Raw genomic sequence first — 23,948 nt, forward strand, 5'->3', positions numbered from 1 at the left:
CAGCCCAGCGAGGACACACAGAGCTGGTTGTGTGCCAGGAGTCAGTGACTCTTCTCAGGTACATCATGTCTAGAGCTGGTCGATAGTGTTTTGATTAGACAGTTATTGTTGGAAAATGGCAGTTTATCACATTTGAAGCTGTCCGTGGGAGAGGAGCATTTTCAGTGAACTGACCTCAAAAAAAATCCCAACTTTATTGGAATATATTGTCTGAGATACTTGAAGTGTCCACTTGAACAGTTGGGGAACAAAAAGTTCCACGTTCTTCTTCAAGCTGACTTTTATTTATGTTTTTTAATTTTGGTTGATTTACAGTACAGAGCAAAGGGATAAAGGAATGGGGACTGAAATGGAGAGAAGTACATCCAAGATTTTGTGCACAGCGTTTCATTTTGCCAAGTCTGACACTCTGCATTCCTGTTTGGGATGGGATGACAATTTCAATTTCAATAGGAGAGAAAAAGCCACATTCCTGCTTGTATTGTAATGATGTCTCAGGAAAAATGTTGTCTCAGACATGTTTGTGATTTCTTTAGAGCAGCATCTTATAACTGGTCTTATTTTCTGTATACATCTGTGGCTTCATGAAAATCCCATAGATGGCATTCTCAGAAGGGTCTGAATCCCCACTGCCTAGCTGGGTTCCCCCTGGGCAGGCTCATGATCACAGCCCACCTCTGTTTATATAAATAAATCCCGGTGGTGCTCATGGCAGGGGTCCATGTGGGTGCCCCATGGACTGGCTGCAGTGATGCGTCCCTTGAAAGGGATGTTGAGCTGTTGCAGGGGGCTCATAAGCTGCCCTGGGGATCCTCAAGCGGGACTGAGGGTCTTGGGGGAGAGTGCTCCACAGCTGGCTGTGAAATCCTCTGAGTGATTTGCATCGTCCCATCTCAACTGTTTAGGGATGTGTTGTTTCCAGGAGCAAAATAACAACTGATTTCAGCCGGGTCTGGTTGGGGTGTGCTTCCAGTGGAGGATCAGCTCACCCTCCCCAACAGAGCTCCTGGCTGCTCTGGAGACCATTCTCTGTTCCTAGATGGGTGAAAGGGAGTTTTCCCTTTCTCTTTCAACCCATTTTGGCCATTAATCTTAGATTTTTGGATATTAATTCTCACCTCTGGTTCACGAGATCCCACTCTTCATTTTTATTATGTCTGCCCAGTATCTCAGATATTAAAACCGGTTTCCTATAAGGGATGTGGAAAAGAGTGTGTGGAGAGGAGGAATGGGAGGCCAGGTGGCTTTTTTAGGGTGAAGCAGGGGTAGATGGGTGGATTTGTTGCTGCTGTGTGTGCTCAACATTACATTGCTGCAGAGGCTGATCCATAGCCCTCCCACGCCAGTGCCAGGGCTATTTGGGGCTCTCCTGAGCTGGGTGGTCTGGGAGGGATATTTCATGGGCTAGGGGAGCCACAGCCCTTCCCGCGGGTGCTGAAGGTCCTGGGAGAGTTGCAGAGTAGGTGCTGCTCCCCCTCTGGCTCCCCACATCACCCAGCTGTGCCCTACCAGTGCCTCCCATCTGGATTTTCACACCCCAACAACATCTCCAACCAGAAGGCGCTCGTGAAGTGCAAAGTTTCATTAATCTCTGCTATTAACATGCCATCCCTTCCAAGGCTGCTGGATTTTCCATGTCAGCCTCCATGAGGAAGGGATGTTGTGGCCGCCTGAGATGTTGGGCGCCGCTCACGCGTTGAGGGGTTTAACTGGGTTGTGCCTGCAGGGCCAGTTGGATTTGGCAGTGCCACCACAGAGAGGGAACAGAGGGTGGAAATCAGCCTTCAGGGCCCAGGATAGTGGTGCTGATGGATGAAAAGGAAAGCTTCCAGGAACACGTCTTCTTTCCAGCAGGATCACTGCGGTACTGATCACAGCTTGCCTCGGTACTGGGGCACTCATAAATGAGTTGGCATTTTTTTGTGACTAATGTAGACTTTCAGCTATTTGAAATTGTCCTGAGGTGCAGCTTGACATATAAGTTCTCGGCCTATTTATTACTTTGTGTCTGAGTGTTCCCATAGGTACATGGCTTTAAACCAGGGCTGCGTTTAATATTGGGAGCTGGAGCTGTATTTTAGCTGTAGATCAGTGAGCAGGTGATTTGAACTGTGTGTATGGTGTTTGGCAAACTCTAGCCAAGGGATCTGTTCCTCAGCGAGGATGTGCGAGGTAAAAGCTGTGTTCAACACTCTCTGTTTTTGCTTTTTTATTACATTTTCTTCTAAGTGCTGCTGTTTCCCCCTTCACTATACTGTGTCATCACAAGCTCCCACCAATATCAGTGCAAGTCTACAGGGATTACACTACCTCGCTGAGATAACATCAGGCCAATTTGGGTCCCCATCTAATCTCACACTGGGTTGGAGGAACTTGAGCTTCAGAGGCTGAGCCTGGACACTTTAACCCTGGGAAAGAGAGGGTTGAATGCCTGCATGAATTTATCTGTTATTTGCCAGTGTGTGTCTGTGAAGCCTTTGGTTGCTGTGGTTTTTTGGGGCTCCAAAACAACAGTTGGCTGTGTTGACCCTGCTCCTGAGTCCTCCCCTCTCATGATTGCCATGGTGTTGGGCTTGGGTCACCTCATGTCAAACCCTACAGCTTGTGCTGTGGTGTGGCAGCTCCTGCTCTGTTGTAGGAAGTTTTTGGTCAGTCATGAAGGTGTTTCATGTAGCTGGTGGGTGCAGCCAACTGCATTTGCTGCACATTGTGTTCTGTCGTGGCGTGGCTGCTGTGAACGTGTACATCTGGCCATAACCCACCACGGTGTGCAGGCATCTAAAGACACACACGTGGTTACATGTGGGGATTTAGAACAGTATCTGAGTGAGTTAAATGCCAAACTACCCAAGAGCAGTCCAGCACCCGCTGTGTGTGAGGTGTTTTGTGAGCTGTGCCAGCCCACTGCCCTGCACCACCTCGGCGTTGCTGACGTGACCCCTCGGCCATCTGCCAGCGGGATGTCGGCTCCTGATTTTAATGAAGCCTTTAAGTAGAAACATGCAGTTGTGGCCGTGTGTTGGGGTTATATGGGGAGAAGGGATCTGATACTGAGGATTCTGTTCCTGTCTTTGCCGCTGACTGATCCTAAACAGACTACACCACCGGTTTTTGTCTTCTACCATATGTTTTCTGATAATGCCCGCCCACCCATCGGGGAAAGCGCAGCGCTGGGCATCTGCAGGCATTGTTGGGAACCCTCTGTGAAATATGCTACAAAAACATGAAAGGTATTAATTTAGGTCTAAGACTACTGGGAGTCTGTTTGTTAAGGTTTTTTCATACCTCTGTTTTTAAATTACCACTCTGGAACGCCAGGATCGGGCCCTTCCTCACTAGCAGGTTTGGGGCCTCCTGGTAACGAGATTTTTCTGAGCCATTCCAGCTATATCACCTCAGATCTCTGCTTTTGAAAAATCCTAGCCTGAATCTTTTGATGAGCTACTAAATAAAAAAACAGGCCCTAAAGGGATATTTATGTGAGAAAACGGTCCAACTTTCCCTTCTGCATAAGGAGAATCAGCTTGGGGGATGTCAGAGCATTAAGCCTTAGTACATGCCACTTCTGCATAAACCTCCTGAGGTGGTACTAAAGCTCTGATTAATGTGAAGTCCATGTCTGGATTTACCTGCTGAATTTACAACAGGTTTCTAAACCTTAAATACTCTGCTAGTATTTTTCTTCTGTCTCCTGGGCTTTGAGTGAGCTATTGCCATTCTCTCACCACACCATTAGCATCAGTATTCTCACACTTGCAGTATTGCAGCTTGTTGTGTTTCCACATGTGATTTTGGATATCAGGCTGTGCTGTTTACTTTCTCCCTTTCCTCCTCTTCCTTCCTCAGCCAGAGGAACTTACCAATGCCCTGGAGATCAGCAACATCGTCTTCACAAGCCTCTTTGCTCTGGAGATGTTATTGAAAGTCCTTGTTTATGGTCCTTTTGGCTACATTAAGAATCCATACAACATCTTTGATGGGATCATCGTGGTGATTAGGTACAAACCTTGAGCTTTCTTTATGTGTGTTTCTCCTCATTTGGCTGTTTAATTAAACAGAAAGTAATGGAGACTAGGCATAAATCCCTTCCTGTGACACTTTACACTTCTCTCTGTAAATTAATGCACTTAGACACGGTTCCTAATACACACCTTGGGATTATTTTATGGTCATTTTAGAGAGAGGCCCGGGCAGAAAGCTATCAGTCCTGATGTCCTGGGAAGGTCTGGGATCCAAATGGCACAACCAGTGCCCAATTAAGTATCTCTCTGGTTTTTTGGCATGTGCAAAGGCTGTAATTGCCCCTGCAGCTGCAGCCACTGATTTGCAGGCATATTTTTGACACTCAAGTAGGGCTCTGCTCTTTGCAAGCCTGGACAGAGTCCAGATCGCCGTGGGCACTGGCAGCACATCTCTGCCCGCTTTCCACCCCTCTTCTCTCTGAATTTCACCCTCCCTTTGCTTCCTGCCCTCTGTGCCTTTGCATTGGGCTTTGTCCTGCCATCCTGCATTGACCCTTTTTTGTCTTCCTCAGCGTGTGGGAGATAGTGGGCCAGCAAGGTGGAGGGCTCTCGGTCCTGCGCACCTTTCGGCTCATGCGCGTGCTGAAGCTGGTCCGCTTCATGCCAGCCCTGCAGCGCCAGCTCGTCGTCCTCATGAAGACCATGGACAACGTGGCCACGTTCTGCATGTTGCTGATGCTCTTCATCTTCATCTTCAGGTGAGCGCCTCCCATTCCCCGTCATGAGGGTTGCTTTGGAATTTTAGGTGGGATCCCGTGGTGGGATGAGGAGATGACAGAATCCACACCCAGACAGGGCTGAGCTGAGCAGTCCCAGGAGCAGCATTGCTGGCCAACACTGGCAGTGGCTTGCTGCCCTGACTAAATTATCATAGTTGGTCAAATGAGACATTTGTCTTTGCAAGATGATTTACAAGGAAAGTCTTTCAGGCTGGACCATTCCTTGACATCACCCGAAGACAGCTGTCCCTTTACTTTCTGACTAACTGGGTGCTTAAAATATTGCCAAGGTGAGGGTGATGTCCCTATAAAGAAGACAGATGTGGTGGTGCTTGTGCTCTCACATGGCCTCTTCTTCTGAGAAGTGGAATTGTTAGAAATAGACTTGGCATAGCCTTGTATTTTTAGATTTTGGTCTAGATCTTGAGAAGAGCCTGTCTCCTTCTACAGCCAGCTATGGTGTTCCAGCAATCCCGGCACTGGGAAGGCTGAAGAAAGCCAGTCTCTTCCATGAAATAATGTCTCTTTTTCCAGCGAGACTTTTCACTCCAAAGCTGCCATTTGCAGCCGTGGTGCTCAGTGGAGCTGTAAATAATTTGATTATTCAGGTTACTAGCAGAGAGCAGGGAAAAGCAGATTATTCTTTTAGTATCTATCTATAATGAAGGGTATTCTGTTCTCTTGTCAAAATCGAAAAAGCTGCTTCAAGTCCCCTGATATGTCTTATTCAGGCATTTCACAGAAACCCTTTTTGTCTTTCTAATTCAATTGAAGCATATTTTGCTGAAAATGTGTCATTGCAAAACAGAAAGTCAAAACATTTTGTTTAGAAAATGTTGAAAGGCAATGTTTTGACTTAAAAAAAAAAAACTAAGCAGAAGAAAAAGAAGGAGCAGACATACTTTTTGGTTGAAACTCCTTGACAGATTTGACCTAAATTCACAACTGGTTTGCATGATCTCAAAGCATGTTTTTCAGCGAACAAAGGATTCGTCTTTTTTAAAAAAAAAAAAAAAAAAAAAAAAGAGTTGCCCAGGTGAAATCAGGAGACAGTCAATCCTGATGTATCCTTAGTGGTTTGTATCAACCCTTTGTTGAGTCCCTGCTTCCCATCTTGTGCAGCATCCTGGGGATGCACCTCTTTGGCTGTAAGTTCGCGTCGGAGCGGGACGGCGACACACTGCCCGACAGGAAGAACTTTGACTCCTTGCTCTGGGCCATCGTCACCGTTTTCCAGGTAAAAAATGGAAAATGCCACAGCTGATGGGCATTTTTGGGATTGCAAAGAGGCTGGGGTTGTTTTCCAAAGCATCTGGCAGAGCTTAGTGAAGCTCCTTGCCATGGAAAGGGGGTGACCCAAAGCCACAAGTGAAGCACACGGGGGGCTTTCAGACTGTTTTTCTGACTAAATCTGAAAGTTGACAAGGAGGGGCTGCTGAGGCAGGAGGGTCTTGCATTTGCAGGGTGTGGGCTGGATGGGTGAAAGTAAGTGTAGTGGGTGAGGATGGAGAGGGGGAGATCAGGACTGTTTGCAGTGATATTTTAACAAATAATGGAATCTGTTTTAAGCCTGTAGTTGATATGTGCAGTTTTTTGGTTGATATGTGCAGCTCTGGGCTCTGTAACCTTGGGATCTGTGAAGGGCTTTGAGTTGTTCTGGCTGACCAAAGGAAAGGTCTGACCAAAGGAAAGGTCTGACCAATGCAACGTTGCACTCCCTCATGGCTGGGCCTGTCCCTGGGTGTGGGGGTGAGTCAGGGCAGTTTGCACAGAGTCCTAACCAGTAGCTTGGGAATCACAGTCTCTTGGTTCAGTTTCTTCTCTGGCTCACAAGATGACTTGGGCTGGATTTATATTCCTGTGGTTAATTACAGCTACAGTGGATACCCCAGAAATGGGGTGCTTGTCTGGCCTGTCCAGAGCATGGATATCCAGCATGCCATATTCCAGCATCTCCATATTTCTGGCACCCTTCCTCTGCAGATTTTGACCCAGGAAGACTGGAACAAGGTCCTTTACAATGGCATGGCATCCACCTCGTCCTGGGCTGCTCTCTACTTCATCGCTCTCATGACATTTGGGAATTATGTTCTCTTTAATCTACTGGTGGCCATCCTGGTAGAGGGGTTCCAGACAGAGGTAATGTCCTCATGCTCATACCTTTGCTTTCTTCCAAAGTTTCAGGGCCTCCAGATCCTGGAATTTGATTTCTGAGATGGACAGCAATACCTTGAAAAGAGTGGTATGGGGGGAAAAAAAAGTGGGGTAAAATATTAGGTCTTCTTTCTGTTTTTTTAATTCTTTTCCTTTTCTGTAGCCACGGTGCAATTTAATACAGCAAACCCTCTAAATGAAGGGCTTAAATGAAAAGCATTGTTAGCATTAATGCAGGAGTGGGAATTGAGCAGTGAGTCAGGCACTGCGGATGGGATCGCTGCTATGACAGTCTCTTTGAAACAGTTTTCACCACGTTTGTCAGCCAGATTAAAGGCCCCTCCTGAAAACTTACGCAGGCTGGTAAGAGATTAGTGACACGATTATCTTTTTTCATGGGATGCATTCACGGAGCTCTTCCCGTTTCCAGCCCTGCAATGCTCTGCATATTTTAAAGTACATGATTTCTTGTCTCTGCCATCCGCTGCCTTGGGCTGGGAGCTTCCATGAGACATCCTGGATTGCTGGAGGCTTTGGGGGACACTTAGGTTTGAACTCAACCTCTTTTTCACCCTGCTGCTGATCCAGCTGTCCAATGGAGTGAGTGAGCATGTCACCTAGTCCCCCTCAGAGTGGGAGACCTGTGGTGCCCACCCGCTCCCTGCAAAAATTGTCCGACTGTTCAAGAACATCCTTAAGGGAAGGGGACCCTTACACACTGCCCAGGGGGTTGGTTGGAGAGGTAAATATAAGCTAAAACTCCTCACTGGGTTCTGCTCATATAGGCTGTGCCTTCTACACACTCTCTGATTTTTATTAGCATTCTGGGGTGACTAAATATTATTTAAGATTTGTTGCATGTATATTATAATATCCTACCACCCTATGAACAGAACTGTTTTTATTATCATTACTATTTTTGGAGCAGAGTTTGGAGTTAAATTAATGGAGTCATCCCAGGAGATAGCAAGAAGAAATATTTTTTTTTTTTTGTATCGTCTCCATGTTGGTGCTTTTCTTTTTTTAACTGTTATTGTTGTAGCTGTTTCTGTCTGTAAATCCCCTACCACCACTCAGCCGAAGGGAAGATCACTGCCAGGTTCTCCCAAACGGCAAAATGTTCCCTTGCCTGAGTGAGAGGAGGTACAAAGCTCCTTGTCTGCTCATGGTGACAGCTTTGAAACCCAACCTTATTTCTGTCTGGCAAATTGATTCTCTGAAGGTCACCAAAGCGGGACATCACCTGCTGCACCCGCTGTACAGAGGAAGGGACTCAGCCTTTAAACACAGCAGCTCTTTTGCCAGCCCCTGGCCCTCCAGGGAGGCTGACATCTCTGCTCCTTGGCTCAGCCTGGTTTTCCACGCTGGAGCATTCCTGTGCTCCGCCTGTGCCACGTGCCTCTTCCCTGGGCAGCAGTTTATCCCGCGCTCGCTTTGTGGCCAGCTGTGCCACGGTGCAACTCCCTCTAAATTCAGGGACTGGCTTTAATGTGCTGTGGTTTTATTCCACTAACCGTGCCCTTGAGGCTGTGTCTACCCTGGAGCCAGGGAACCGCCTGCAGCACTCCCCAGATTTGCTTTTGGCTTTTGTTTTCTGCAGCAGGGCTGCCCCATCGCCTGCCCCTGCGGCTCCTCTGCCAGCGCAGTGCCAGGCTGGTCCAAGCCAGCTCCCTCATATCTGTGTAAGCTGCAAATGTGCTTTAAGTGCTGTGTAAATCAGGGAGGAACTTCTAATTTGGGAAGGCACTGAGACAGCCTGAAGGCAGTGATGCTTACACCAGTATTGAGGTGACCACAGGGACCAGGATCCAGCACAGCCTCCAAAGACCCAACTGTCTCTGCCAGTCCTGCCTAGCCATGGCAGTTTTAACTAACTTGCACCTTATTTCTCTAATTTGTGACTCTGATTACATTGCTATTTTAAATCTCAGGCTTTGATGATGGCTTTTTAATAATAATCTTCCTTCCACATCCTCGTTATTCTGAGTTCTCCACATTCTTCCAGTAGAATGTGATGGGACCAAGAGGTCCCTCAACTCAACCCAAGTTTCCTGCAGCAGGCGGGGAGCAAACGTCTCTGGAGGTCAGGAGCCAGCTCTGGCCGTGCTGGTTTATGTTTGTTCAGCTTTGCTGGTGTGTAGCTTTGCGAACAGATCACGTTCTGGTTTTTGCAAGCCAGCACACACAGGATCCTCTCCTAAGCAGAATTAATAGAGAGATCATCTCTCGCTGTAAACAAACCCTGGCGTCTCCCTCCTGTGATTGTACTTGAATCTTTTTCTGTGTTGGGTTTGGGTGGGTTTTTTTTTTGTTTTGTTTTTCCATTCTCCTTCAGATTTCTGGGCTGAAACACAATCCTAGGGCTGCTGCCTTTATCTCCCTGGTCCTTGAGTGCCTTTCCTCAATCCGCAAGCACCTCGTTAATTTTAGTGCATGGCTTTGCAGCCCCAGTTGCCAGGCAGCAGATGTATATAAGCAGTTGAGAAACTAAAAGGACCTGTTCCAAACTTTAAATATGGAACAATATATTTTGCAGGGTTGAGTTCTTTTTTTCCCCCCCCCCTCTTTTCCTTTAATTTGGTAACCTGCTTCTCTCCTGCAAGAGGCACATGCAGGACTTCATGCCACGTCGTTGTTTTTGACCACACATTTCCTGATTTAACTGGATTTAACTGGATGTTGGTGCAGGGAAGGTGAGCAGGGGACTCTGTTTGATCAAGCTGCTAACTGGAAATTGCTGCCTGACCTCTCAGGTCCCTGCCTTAGAGACTTCTCGCTGAGGCAAGGAGTGACTTCTCTTAGTTGGGCATAAGCTCCTCTCCCAAGGGACTTCCTAATAGTATTATCTCCAAAGCGTATTCTTCCATTGGTAATCCTCCCAGTTTGTGTCCCAATATCCCTGTCTGTTTTCACTCATGGGTTTGTTCCTTCCCCTTCTTTGTGCCTCCCTCCCTCCCTCCCTGGCACCCCACGTCCTCCAGCCTCTCTTTTTCCTCACAGGACATTTACCTGCATTCTAGAGGTAGCATCCTCGGAGAAATATGGATGTTGACTTCTTCTGGGCTTCCACCAGAGGGAACAGTCCCTTCTCCTGCAGTAGAGATTTTGGATGGTGTTTTTCTTGCATCCCTTGCCTATTGCATTCCTATTGGTTTTAGTGGGATTTTCCTTGTGAAAGGAAAAGTGTTTCCATCTTTTCTCTTTCAATGGCTTTTCCATGTCTCTCTCTGTTACAAGCAAAGACTTTAAGTGTCCGTCGCTCTGCTGGCAAGTCCTTCTTAAAATCTTCATCCCAGCCTAGGCTGGGATGAATTTTGTAACCATTTAGCAACCAGAGGAAAGATCCACTGCCATGGAGGCAAGAAATTAAGCTGGTAGGACAATCTATGCCCTCCTGCTGCAGCATGTGACCTCCTCTGGCCCCGTGGGATGGGTCCAGGCACAGATGCACTGCTGAAAAGTGAGGAACGGTGGGAGGGCTGCCCCTGAGGAAGGGGAAACACAGCAATGTGCAAAATGGTGTGTGCTTTCCAAGTGGGCAGGGAAAGGCTGACTTTTGGTGCTGTGAAATGGTGTTGGGGCCGCTGGTGTGGCAAAGCTTCCCAGGATGGGGCTGTGCCCCCCCTGCCTGCAGACCCCTCGTTTAAACTGCTGATTTAAATGGGTGTCTCCACTAACAGGGCTGAGGAGGGATCTGAACTCACAGCAGATTGTGTGTCTCTCCTTAAATTAGGTATTTCACCTGGCTGCAAGAGCACTGATATTGTGTTAATCAAACATTCATTAAAAGCCTCCGTTGCTGCTTAATGAAGGCGTAATAAATAAAGATGCTATTATAGAGCTGCAAAAAAAAAAAATAATCATGTTTTCAATAATTAGCTGGTGTTTCATTAGCACAATTATCACTTAGGAGCTGAAGCAAGCTCTGATCGAAACACTTAATTTAAAGGTAAGGCTGGTCCCTACAAAGGGCTTTGCTTCACCTTAGATCTTCCCCTCCTTCCCTGTGCTGAGTGGAACGGGGCAGGTGTCCCAGCCTGGCACTCCATCGTGGCCACACACTGCCCTTCTCCCTCTTCCCCTCTCCTTCCCTGCCTCTTCTTATGTGTTTTTTGATTCCCCATTCAGTCCTGCTGTTGAAACTGTGAAAATTGAACCCCGCCTTCCCCTTCCTCCCCCTCCCTCCCCCCGTTTCTCCTTCAGGAGATCTCCAAGCGAGAAGATGCGAGTGGGCAGTTAAGCTGTATTCAGCTGCCTGTCGACTCGTCGGGGGTATGTACAGCACATCCCACCACCACCGTGGTTGTCTCTCTTGTGGTGCCTGGTCACACACCGTGGTGCTGTTCTCATTGTAGTAGCTGTCATCCTTTTGGGGTTTATTTGGGTGTTTTGGGAGTGTTTTTTCTTTTTCTTTCCTTTTTTTGTCACCCTCATTGTCGAGTCAGCCCTGATTTTAAGTCCCTTCCTTCTCTGAGGGAGCCAGGTGAATTAAGGTGGGTGCTTTGCAGTGGCTGATGTGGCTCCAACCACAGCTTTTGCTGACCCCTTTCTAGATGCCTGCCCTGGGAAAGGCTCCCCACGAGGTTGTGACAGCCTCTCCATGGCACAGTCACATCCTGGGGACCTCCCTAGGGGTGTGGATGGTGATGCTGATTGCTGAGTGTGCCTGCCAAGGCTCCCTCACGCAGGCGGAGCAGGATGGCCAGGAGTGAAGGGACCTGGAATCAAGCCTGTTTGTGGACACGTGTGTGTGGGAGCCCTGTGCTCTGCAGGACAGGGTAGGACGGCAGCAGCTGCGCCCTGGTGTGTCCAGAAAGGCTGTTTGGAATGCTGGGATGGCCGACGAGATGCCACGTTACAGCGCAGACGGGATGTGAAATGGTCCCGTCCAGGTCTGAGGAAGCTGTGGATCTCCAAAGTGCAGCACACCCCAAACTTTACCCTTCTGCCAACCTCCTCTTTTTCTTTACCACTCCCTTCCCTTTCTGTCCTTTCCAAGAAGCCTGCCTTTTCCCTCAGCCCAGAAGCCCTTTCCCCTTGTATCCCAGTGTATCAATCCCCTTCGGTACAGGCTGCTTTAGCTGTGGTACCGCCTGGTCCACCTTGACGTTCCCTCGTTTCCCGAAAGGATTTTAACTCCCTGTTCTCTCCTAACCCCTTTTCTATCCAGAAAGGCAAACTGGGAGTGCAAGAACAGGTAACGGGCAGCAGCCACGGCTGCGAGATGTTTGCCTGCACCATACTGAGTCTGGCACGTGGTGTTTGGGAGGGGATGTTCACTGTCCTCCAGACATGGGGTTTGGTGCTGGGGAAGGGGGTGGGAAGTCCCCATGTAGCTCTGCTTTTCCCTCTCAGCACACATCTCATTGTGCCCCCTTAAAACTTTCCTTTAGGCTCTTAAAGAGCACTCCAGGAATACAAATCATGTAAAATTCTTCCCGTTATTTATTTCCTTTTAATAACCCATTAGGGAGAATGAGTAATTCCTGGCAGGCCCGCTGACAGGCTGAGCCGGGAGCCTCCGGGGGAACATACCTGGAGCCAGCTGGAGCCCCTGTTCATACAGACACGGGTCTGACTCCAGCAAAGCTCGGGCCAGCCTGGCTTTACTGCTCCCCCTTGCAAGGTGCATTCCTGACCTTCTCAGACTGCTTCCTGCAGGATGAGCTTCCCTGAATAGCACAGAAGTTCTGGATTGTCAGGAGGGGAAGTTTTGAGCCAACACTTCACGTCACACTCTCTTTTGCCTTGAAAATGTGTCTGAGTGTCCAGTCTGCCTGGAAGAAATATCTTTAACAGTTTAGTGACCCCATTAAATAGGGGGGCAGTACTGGGGCTTAGCCTTCTGGGGTTTTGCCTAACAGTGAGGTGCAGGGCACTGACTTGTGTTGGATCCATCTCTTCCTCCTGTCCCACGCTGGGGTCCTTCTGGGATTTTTCAGTCAACAGGTACCCGAGCACCAAACCTCAGCAGTGCTGGCCAGGGCTCCTGGGGATGCAGCTTAGCCTTGGTGGGGTTTTCTGGGGCTCCTGGGCTCTCACAGCTAAAGTGAGGGTCTGCTTGGCTTCTCCCATCCCAGCATCTTCCCTCTCTTCCCACCTCTCCTCCATTGTGACAGGGCTTGGTGCCCTTTGCCAGAGCAGTGGTTTCAGCTGTGAATCCTCCTCTTTTTGGATGGGTATCGATCGTTCTGGCGAGCACCACTGCCCGTTGGGTGTATCCTGACTATACCACACCCTAAGTGCCTTTCTGCAGTGCCAATGGACAGAATCAGGGTGACACACAGGGACATCCCTGATCGGGTCTGTGCCACAAGACTGAGTGAGAGCCCGGGCACCACGCTGTGAGCACTGGTAAACATCATCTCTCTCTACCCAAGGATGGGCACCTGTCAGAGCTGGCAGCTCTCGCTCAACCCCCCACGTTCGAAATGATACAGCAGAATTTAAACTCCTCAAATGATACAGTGTAAATCCCCAAAACTTCTGCTCCTGTTGTGTGTGGCAGCTGGGAGGGGAACAGCCGCTCATGGCAGTTGGGTTCTGCCACCTGGATCCTCTCTGTGCTGATGGGGCGTCCATTGACACGTGCACATGAGTCACATAGGAAATTTGGGATCTCTTTTGCCCTTTCTGAACTCTGGATTGCCCCATCACTAGAGAGAGCCACACACAGGGAGTTTTAAGACATGGTGTATAAATTAAGAGAGATTAATAGGGCCATCTTTTGTCCACAAATTGCTCATCGGATATCTGTCCTTTCCTAACATCTGCCCCATGTGCAATTCCAGCAGCAAAAATTAAGCAGTGGTTTGGGTTTTTTCTGATCCCTTTCTGGGACCGTGTTTGGAGCCAGAGGCAATCCATCTTCCTGGTAGGAGGTTAATTAGTCTGTGGTATAAACCTGTGCATGCATCATTTTGTGAAAGGTGGTGTTGCATTGTGGTACAAAGTTCAGTGGATCCGTAGGTGTGGTGTTGGAGATGGGAATCCATTTTTGCAGAGGGGTGTCCATGCACTGTGACCCATAACCCTCTTTGCTGAAGCCCTTTGTTTTGCTCCAGGGTGATGCTTCCAAGTCCGATTCCGAGGGGGATCTCTTTCCCCGCAGCCTAGAAGAGGAGGGAGGACTTAAGAAAAACTTGTCAAATCCAGCCTGTGAGTAATAATCCCAGGAGGATGGGCCCTTCCACAGAAACCTCACTTTGCTGTGAAAACAATGTGTCTGAAAGGAAAAAGCCCTCCTAGAGGGAATGCTGTAATACCAGTTGTGGTTTGCTTGACATTGCAGCAGGCTTGTGGCTTGGGGTGGGATTTTGGGATGCAGACAGGGAGAGGCATGATTGCATTTGAGCTGTAATTTCCCCACCAAGCCTGAGGTCTGGGCTTTTGGACTGTCACTGCAGGAAGAGCATGCGGAAGGAGAATGGAGGGAGCGGGCATGGGGAAGGAGGTTTCTAGAGCTGGAGCTGGTGGTTGTTGGTTTGAGGGGCCACAGATGACATTCTGCATCTGCTCTTCTCTCTCATTGACACATGATCCCATTGGCACCTGCTCCCATTACTGTTTGACATTCCCCTACCAGGCTGAAGGACAGGATCCCAGCTCTCCAGACGGGCTTTCTGACCCACATCCCCCTGGTGCTCAGAGCAGAGCCATCCCCACGCAGCCTCTTTGCCTGCCCGAGAGTGGGTTGTAGATGTGCCCCTTGACGTGTGACACCTAAAACCCTCTTGTGTCTTCCAGTGATGGCCCTGAGCGACCACCCGGAGCTGAAGAAGAGCCTGACCCCTCCGCTCATCATCCACACCGCTGCCACGCCGATGCCCATGCCCAAGAGTGCCGTGTTCGGGGACGCGGCGCAGGGCTACGAGTCCCGCCGGGCCAGCGGCGTCTCCGTGGACCCCGCCCTCTACGAGCTCAAGTCCCCGGTACTCGCGTCACCTCCTCCTGCGGATGTTCAGTGCGTCCGTGGGGCTGTCCGTCCACCCATCCGCCCCAGCAGCCTGGCACGGGGCGGGTGGCACGGGGCTGACGCTCTTCCCTGTCCCTGTCCTTCCTGCAGCCCAGCGCCCGCAGCTCCCCGCACAGTCCCTGGCGTGCCAGCAGCAGCTGGAACAGCCGCCGCTCCAGCTGGAACAGCATCGGCCGGGCCCCCAGCCTCAAGCGCCGGGGGCAGAGCGGCGAGCGCAGGTCCCTCCTCTCCGGGGAGGGCAAGGAGAGCTCGGAGGAAGGGGAGAGCTCGGATGAGGAGCACTCCAGCCGGGCCGGCAGCTTCAATGGCTCTTTGCCTCATCGCATGGAGTCGCTGGAAACGAAAGGGTCCTTCGACCTCCAGGATACCCTGCAGGTGCCTTCCCTGTACCGGACCAGCAGCATGCACAGCACACGAACCACTGCCTCCGAGCACCAGGACTGCAATGGGAAGACCTCTCCGGGTCTGCTGCTGCACCAGCTCCACCTGGATGACCCCCACCAGGATGGTGATGACGGTGATGATGAAGGCAACATGGTAAGGAAATGCCACGTGTTCGTTTCGGGCTTTTTTCCTTGTCAAAACGATCCTTTCCCTGTCTTGGGGGCACACAAGTGGGTGCAAAGCAATGGCCTGTTGCAGGGATTAGGTCTCGCCATCACCACCAGACCAGACTGAGAGTCACCCAGGAGGTTTCTGGGCAGTGGATGATGTCAGAAATGGGGTTGGGATCATATCAAGTATTTCAGTGCAGTATCAGGTAGCTCATGACGGAGAAATTAGGGCAAAACTCCCCAGGTTCCGCTAAAACTTACAAAGTGAAGGCTATCTATTAGAAATATATTCTTTTCTGGGTTTATTTTTTTACTGTTTTTCAAAAAAACCCCAAAACAAAACAAGTAACTTTCCCTGCTTTCCAACTATTATTCAGTTTTTTACCCCCACAGCAACAGCAGACAATTTCTATTGACATCAACAGGCAAGGAAAGGGCAGGGCTTGGCCCTCCATTCCCATGGCAGTGTTAGGCTTGTGGAGATTGTGGTAATTTCAGAGGCTTTGCATTAATTTCCATCTGAAGAGGCATTTTGCCAATGAGCATCTCTTTCATGGGCCTGAAAAGAACCATTTAGGAAATATTAGCTAAAAAGGCTGTAAGTGCAGGGAAGGGACAAGGTTCCTGGTTATTTTTTTTCTTTTTTTCACATGGATGTTTGTATCTTAAGGGGATAAAAGGAATCTGGCTGCTTTTCCAAAGTTGTTTGCATGTCTGGCATGGTGGGGCTTGAGTTGGGCAGCAGGGTGTCACAGTCCTGGCTGTCAGGTGTGTGTTGGGATGTCCCTGGGCCAGTTTTGGAGTGTTCCCTGCTCTTCCAAGGTTGCCTCTTTGTTTGATTATACCTTGTTCTCAGGCTTAAAAATGCGAGGGTCTGATGTGTCATTGCCAGGGGGTAACTCTGTTTCTGCTGGTGGAGCACATGGGTTTTGGGTAGAGCCACGTGATGGTAACAGGGGCTGTTCTGAGAACAGGAAAGCGGCAGCTCGTTGACATGATTTTACTGTATTTCACTGTGTTTATCGAATGAAAATGGTATTGGGATCATGTGAAGGGATGCAAAAGCAGCATTTACTCCAGAGTCCTTCTATTCCTTATGGGAGGAGAAAGGGAGTTAGCGCTGGCAGAATGGAGTCACTCAACCATGAACTCCCTTTAAAAAAAGCCATTATCCCATTACATCTCCAGCATGGATCCTCAGCCTGGGATTTTTACTGATTGTCTTAACCTGGTTTTTACCTTCCATAGAATAAATTAAATTTTTAAGAAAAGGAGCAGCAATTATTTTTGGAAAAAACACCATTAAAAGTGATCAAGAGACCATGCTTTTTATTGCTAGCTAGGGATTTTATTTTTTTTTTTCGTGCTCCAACATCTGCTGCTTTTTACAGCTCACCTGGTCCAAACATCCCACTGGTTCCTTCCTTTCTGCCCACAGCATCACAAGCCAGCAACCCCCCTTGTGGTGGATGTGGTGTGGTGGGACTTGTCCCTCCTCTCCCATCCCACCCAGTCCCCATCCCCAGCCACTCCTGATAATAATCTGTTGAATAAGATTTTTAATCTTTATTACAGCAACTGCTTTTAGTATAAACCAAATGTCATCCTCCATGTACTGAGATCTGGCCACAGAGGGTTAGACCAAAGATCCCTCAATCCCCTCCCATGCAGTGGTCAGAAGGAAATGCCTGGGCATGGAATAGACAGAATAGGGTGAGTGAATTGTGCCCCAGCCCATGGTATGGCCACAGCTGGGACACCAGCAGCTGACTGGTGCCTTTCCCCGTGCTCCAAAATGTGTCTTCACTGCAAATCACTAAACCAAATGGATTAGAAAATATTGCTCAGATTAGCAAAATGAGCCCTTGGGTTATGGACCTTCCCTTTGGGATTCCCTCCTGACATTTAGGGAGGATACTTTGCCCCTAAATCAGCCTTGACAAAGTCAGTGGGGAAAAAAAATGGCGTTATAAATGGAAAAAATGAGATATAAAACTGCCCAGCAACAAAAGAAGAGAAGAGCTCAACTGTTACTCAGATCAAAGTAATCCTAAATATGCCCTTCTGCATCAAAGCTTCACATCCCTCCTTGCTGCCTGGTTTTGATTGCCTCTGTGCAGAAATTAAAGGAAGTGCAAACGCTTCGTCTGGATTTCCCAGGCTCCCACTATATTAGTGCTGCTCCACTGCCTTCAATGAGTTTATTCTGAATTTCCATCCCTCTGAGGGGCCAGAATCAGACCCCTGACAGCTCTGCTCCCCAGAAGTATGGAATCACTGCAGACAAGGAGAAATGTCACAGAGAGAGCAATCCGCTGCCTGCTTGGGTTCATGTGGCTGTGACCAGGATCAGGGATCTGCTGCCAGGTCTTTGTTGTTTCTGACTGCTGGATTTTGGATGGTTTTGGGTGCTTTCCACCCAAATTGCTGTGTGCTCAGAGCTGAAAGTGAGGGAAATATTGAATATGCAACCAAATGTGTCCCCTGCTCTCCAAAACCTCATTACATTTTGTGATTGCAGCTCCTTTCCCTTTGCTTATTCCACTTTTTCTCTGTGGTGTGCGGTCCAGCCACTCCCAAGCTCTCTCAGCCTGTCCCTGCTGCATATTAAAATTAAATAATCAGGTCCCGAGTGCCTCCATGCAGCTTCCAGCTTGCCTGGAGGTCCACTGCTGCTCACAGAGCGTTTTTCAGCAGTTCCCCCATCCTTATAATAAATCTTTTATAAATCTAAGCCTCTCCCTTACTCTGAGGAGTGCATCAGTCATCTTTTAATGCCAACTGCCTTTCATCCTGCCCTCAGAAGTGCATTACTATCTGAAATTCCTTAAAAAAAAAGCAACTATTTATCAGCAGCTCTTGTTGCTGTAGGATTGAGTGGCTCCATTCCCACTGCTGCCTGTTAGCACCCAGAACCTCCCCGTGTCCTGACCCCTGTGGTGGGTTTGGGGGACCTTACCCAGGGAGATTTTTTTTCTAAGTCACTGGCAACTGAATTAAAGAGCAGTTTTCTTCTCTCCTCACATCTTTATTCATCCCATCCAGGTGTGTTTTATGAACAAATAGATATGATTTGAGCCACATAATTGATGTATCACTTTGAACATAATGCAGGCTTAAACAGCAATCAGCCCGATTGTCAGCACTCGGAGCCTGCCCGGACCTTGCTGGGAAAGCATTGGATGGGGCTTAGGCTAGAAACATTCAGGGTTTATTTCACAAATATCTTGCATTTGGCTCAAATTAACTGAACTGTGCTGTTCCACTAGTGGAAATCTGGAGTAATTCCTTGGAGTTTAGATTTCTGGGGATGTACTTGGCCCCGCACAGAGCAGCCGGGCTGCAGCCCCGGCCGAGCCCCAGTGCTTGCCCTTAATCTAACCCACTGAATAGAGAGACATGATGGAAGATCACTTTTTGCCTTTGTTATCTGATTTAGCCCATGAACTGCGAGCTGCAACAATTAGCCAAACCCCAAAATATCTTTGGCATTAAAATTGGACAAAAGGAATATAAAGAAGCATTCTGTGCTGCTGACGCATTACCATTCACTACAAATCCCCTTGATAAATACCAGAACTGCTTTGAATAAGAGATACTTCTGGAAACCTTCCAGCTCACAAAATGAACTGGACCAAGTTGCATCTATTACTCCGTGTCCAGAGGCTGGGGTAGCAGTCACTGTTCTCACCACAACTTTGAGCAGACACCCAATTTTTATCCATTTATTTACCTTTGTTAAATCTATGGATAATTAAACTAACTAGGCTGCTTGAAGGGATAACACAACCCCAAGGATGCATGCTCTATTAAATACAGTTTAGAGAGAAGGGAGCAGTTCTGACTCCTTGCCTGCAGCTGGAAAAGGGATGTGAGAACATCCAAGACAACCAAAACCCTGCTGGTGTGTGGTGGCGTGGTCTGTATGTGTGTAGAAGTGGAGAGAAGGATAGATGGCTGGAGGAACAGGGTAAAAAGATTTTGCTTTTTTTGGTTGTTTGTTATTCTAACTTTTCTTCTTATTTTCCTGAGATGATTTTTGTTTTCTGAAGGGTTCAGGTTGTCACTGAGGACTTTCATTAAAACAGACACCACAATAGTTACTCCTCATCACTAATGAGACCCTTGGCTGGTTGCCTATAGGAACAGAAAGTGCTTGCTCCACTCCACTCAATTACCCTAACAAATCCCATTTTTACAATCCAGACTACTCCAAGTGTGAACAGTTTGGCTCCAAATGAATCCCCCCTCCCTGTTTTTCCAAGATGAAATAAATGAAAGTGCCTCAGTCCCGGAGTGTGGGTGCTCCTGGGGTGTAAGTGGTGATTCCTGCACTGTCCTTCACACCCCTCTACATCCTCATGACCCTGAACATCTATAGAAGAAGCTTCAAAGAGCCTGTGCAGGCACATTCCCAGTCTGCCCATCCAAGCTTAGGTGGTAGCAGAGAAATGCAGGTAATGAAAGAGCAAGGATTGGTTTTTATTTATCTGCAAATGCAGAGCGCTGAGGTGACATTGCACACACCAATCTGTGCATTTGTCTTCTGGTGCTTCCATGTGGAAGGGCTGGGAAAGCCCTGGTGTGGTGGGAAGGATGTTGGCTTGGCTTTTAGGTGTTGTCCGTGCACAGGGTGCTAATGCTGCAATGTCACTGGGATTAAAGATCCTGACTTTCCCTCAGAGACCTGTGAATTAGAAAGTAATAAACCCAAGTCAGAGGCTGTTGCAGCTGAGATGAGTCTTCCCCCCAGCATCCACTTTTTGATGTCTTCATTTGACTTTTTGGCTAAGGCTTTTGCAGCCTGCCCTCCTGACCTGAAACGACCTTGCGGACAGTCTATAGCATAAGGATGCGTGGCTGAGGATGTGCCGTGGTTTCAAGTAGGAATTAATTTGTGGGAATTGGATGGCCCATGTTCATGCAGGTCAGGCTGGCCACAATGTTCCCTTCTGGCTTTATAATCTCCCATCTAATCTGTTCATGCTGAATGAGAGGCAGATGCTTGCCATTGTGTTCCTGGACCAAAACTCGGGTCTCAAATGATTTCTTTAGCTTTCCAGAAGTGCACGGACACAGAGCTTGCCCCAGCCAGCAGCAGGAATCCATCCCTTGCTCCTCTTATAACCTCTGACTTAAGCAGGCTATATTCTTTTAAAAAACTCAAACAACTAAAAAAACACAGAAAAATACCACAAAAAAACTTTAGAAGATTTAGGCAAGCATCTGATGAGTATCTGGAGGGACTGAGGCTGATCAGAGCGGGTTATCAGTCCTTTGGGCAAGGGTTTTATTTATCATGTTTGTCCTCTTGGATAACCATGTGCCAGACACAGTTACTGTGTGTGAAGGAAGAAGCAAGACCAAACCCTGTGAGCTCATGGGGCTGACACAGTCCTTACATGGCTGCCAGAGCTCCTTCCCCTGCCCAGCGGGGTCTTTCTTGGGGAGATCATTTTATTTCAGCTTTACTGAGCACTTGGAGATATGTGTTTAGTGAAAAACTGCCCCGAGTCCTTCACTTGGAAGTTTTGGAGGTTTATTGTTTTAACAGTTCTGTGTTTTCCTCCTGGTCTGTATGTTTTCCTCCTAGAGCAAAAGGGACCGTATGAAGGCCTGGATACGGGCACGGCTCCCCACCTGCTGCAAAGAGAGAGACTCCTGGTCCATTTACATCTTCGCCCCTCACTCCAGGTAAGGCAGTGGTGGTGTGCTGGGCCCAGATGCCCTTGTTACAGTGGCTCACCTGCCCATCTATCCCAGATGGGTCTCTATATATCAGTCCACAGAACTTCCAGCCCTTCCCCTGCCCCAGCATGAGGTCAGGGTGAGACAACAAACAGCTGCTGGCTGCAGAGAGCCCTGGCATAGGAGTGTCCAGTTGAAACCCATAGCCCAGGGCATGGCTGCAGCTTCATTAAGTTCATCCTTTGCTTTGACAGTGATGCCAGCGTTCTGCAAGTTTGTCACTTGACAGCGTGGGGAGTTTGCAGCAGGAGGGAGAGGTGCTGCATTAAGCAGAAATATCTGAATTTGCCCCCACCACACAACCTGTACCACAGCAAGGGGCGGTCCTTGACCTCCCCAACCTGCCTCTCTGCTGTAATTCTCTGTCCTCCCACTTCCCTTCCTTCCTCTCCCAGAGAAGCCCCTCTCCTTCCCTGCAGGCTCCCAGTTCTACCCTCCCCAAAGCCTGGCCATGCCGGGGCCATCCGTGCTCTGTGCTCCCCCACACACTCCTCTGGACACGCACCCACGCGCAGGGAGGGTTCCCCATGCTCGAGCTAGAGGGCCCTGGACGGTGTTCAGGTTCATTCATACAAAGATTAGAGAGATTTTCAGAAACAGACTTTGGGAAATGTAATACGGTATTATAAATCCTGGGTCAGTGTACAGCCATCTGTCACAATAAATAGCTTCTGTCCCTTTGTTCTGTGTGCGCTCAACCCTCACGGGCTCACTGGGAGTATTTCTTCCTTTATTTAAGCTAAACCTGAGCACTAGGAGCCCAGGTAGGGGGCCAAATCCAAACCTGGCCGTGTGTCCGAGTTGTGGAAGCAGCTGCTCCATTCCAAGTGAACCAAACTCCCCTACAAACATTACCAGGGCTTGAAACTTGTGGCCCAGTTCTGCAGCTCGGATCCTTTTCTGTTCCCACCCCTATCTGCCCGCAGCATGCAGCTCTGCCAGGGAGGGGATTGGGAGATTGGAGCTCATCTGCTTTGCAAACGGAGCACCTGATTCCCCTGCCGTGCATCGAGCTGCTGTGTGTCTCCCCAGCCAGTCGAGCATTAATAGCTACTCTGTGTCTACTCTTCTTTTTTTTTTTTTTTTTTTTCGGCAGATTCCGTCTGATGTGCAATAAAATCATCACTCACAAGATGTTTGATCATGTCGTCTTGGTGATCATTTTCCTGAACTGCATTACCATCGCCATGGAACGGCCCAAAATTGAGCCTCACAGTGCTGTGAGTTTCTGAGGTTGAGGTTTTCCTGTGCTCCTTGTGGAGCAAACACCCATGGTTTGGACCCCACTGGTGTGCACTTGGTCTCACTTTCTTCTTATTTTTAAAATGGGAAGCTTCCAACACCTCCTGTGTATCCTTTGAATTAGTTACAGCAACTGTACTGGTGCCTACCTAGCCTCATTTCAAAGCACAAGAGCAGAGCTTATGGCCTGCAATGTATCCAGTATCCCATTTCTGGAATTATGATCAAGGTTTTAACACATGACATAGCATGACATCTGTCTCAGTTTCCTTCTCTGAGAAACCTTCAAACACTTTTCCTCTCTCAACACAATGTTCGCTTCTTCCATCTGTTCCCCACGGGCACGTATGTGTGGTGCGAAGGGAATGGGGGAAACTGTTCATTTCATACTCCTCTCTCCCCTTTGTGTATCAGCTCTGTTGTGACACCAGAAAAACTGAATTGATACAGGCACTGTAATGCCAGTTCCCTGAACCGCTTTGTTTTAGTACGCTACGTAAGAATCCCTGAAACCAGACCCTCACAGCACCAACATCCATCAATCAGAGGGGCAGAATCATCCTTTTGCTCTTTTATTTTAGCATAGATTGGGGCTGAGATGCGCTGGGCTCTTGCTGGTGTATCGCACAAGACTGCTCATATCACAATTGTAAAGAATCCTGGTTTGTTGATGTAGGCGTGTCAGGCTGTTCATTTTTGTGGATTGTCAACTAAGACCTCAAAACTGGAGTCTTGGCTGCTCTGTGCCTATTTTAAGCATTCCCTAGTAGTCCCCCTTGCTGTAACAGTTTGCCCAGCAGTCCCTCCCCTAAATCCATTTTTTCTTTCAGTTACCATGCAGTCATGGTGCATCAACTCGCAGCTGCAGGAAGAGGGCAGGGCTCCCTGCCAGCCAATCTAGCAGGGGAAGTCACCCTGCTGCTGCCCAAATGGGCAACCCTGAGAATGTCCCTTTAAATCCCAGATGTTTCTTTGGAGCCCCTTGCTGTGACCTCTGAGAGTCACAAGTCACCAAGGCTGGTTCTGAAAAGAGCTGTTGTTACACAAGGATGAAGGGAATGGGGTGACACGTGTAAGTCAGGAGTCCACAGCAAAGAGCTGTAGCACCCAAACCCGATACTTCATACAGGAGAGGAGCAGGAGCTGTGGTGTCCCCTGGCATTGGGAGAGTGCAGAGAGGAAAGGAGACAGGGACTGGTGTGAGCTTAATCACCATCACGTTATAACCAAGAGAACCAAAACGGGTCCAGGGCTGGACTGAGCTGGACCATGGTCTGGGAGCAGCAGAGGAGAAGGGGGATGCTGAGCGGTGGGGCAGAGGAGCCAGGAGGAGTGCACGGGCCCTGCCTGTGCTGATGGAGCTCTCATCTGGAAACCGAGAGAGTTAGTTTAGGTTGAGTTGTTTAAAATAATTGTTCTTTGCTTCCCTGAGCTGTGGATTTTCTAACTGCTTCAAGCGAGTTCTCTTTCCCTGTCCCAGTTTCAGCTGGCTTATCAGAACAGGGGATTCTGTTGCTACCCAGCACGCGCTCCC

At 48.6% G+C, this 23,948-nt stretch overlaps 1 protein-coding gene across 17 annotated transcripts in view; it reads left to right on the forward strand.

Moving 5' to 3' along the window:
• CACNA1G (calcium voltage-gated channel subunit alpha1 G) overlaps positions 1-23,948 on the forward strand; it is a 145,791-nt gene that overhangs the window by 74,672 nt on the left and 47,171 nt on the right. For 8 of the 17 annotated variants that reach the window (XM_032706433.1, XM_032706448.1, XM_032706449.1 and 5 more), the window contains exons 11-21: positions 3,847-3,998; positions 4,535-4,720; positions 5,864-5,978; positions 6,725-6,880; positions 11,099-11,167; positions 12,066-12,092; positions 13,960-14,053; positions 14,642-14,826; positions 14,961-15,407; positions 21,018-21,118; positions 22,269-22,392. In XM_032706433.1, the coding sequence (XP_032562324.1) occupies positions 3,847-3,998; positions 4,535-4,720; positions 5,864-5,978; positions 6,725-6,880; positions 11,099-11,167; positions 12,066-12,092; positions 13,960-14,053; positions 14,642-14,826; positions 14,961-15,407; positions 21,018-21,118; positions 22,269-22,392 (1,656 nt within the window). The remainder of the gene's footprint in view (positions 1-3,846; positions 3,999-4,534; positions 4,721-5,863; positions 5,979-6,724; positions 6,881-11,098; positions 11,168-12,065; positions 12,093-13,959; positions 14,054-14,641; positions 14,827-14,960; positions 15,408-21,017; positions 21,119-22,268; positions 22,393-23,948) is intronic. The other 9 variants (XM_032706435.1, XM_032706441.1, XM_032706437.1 and 6 more) reach the window with 3 other exon arrangements.

The sequence above is a fragment of the Chiroxiphia lanceolata genome, chromosome 19 (genome assembly GCF_009829145.1).
Source record: "Chiroxiphia lanceolata isolate bChiLan1 chromosome 19, bChiLan1.pri, whole genome shotgun sequence".
NCBI classification, from domain to species: Eukaryota; Metazoa; Chordata; class Aves; order Passeriformes; family Pipridae; genus Chiroxiphia; species Chiroxiphia lanceolata.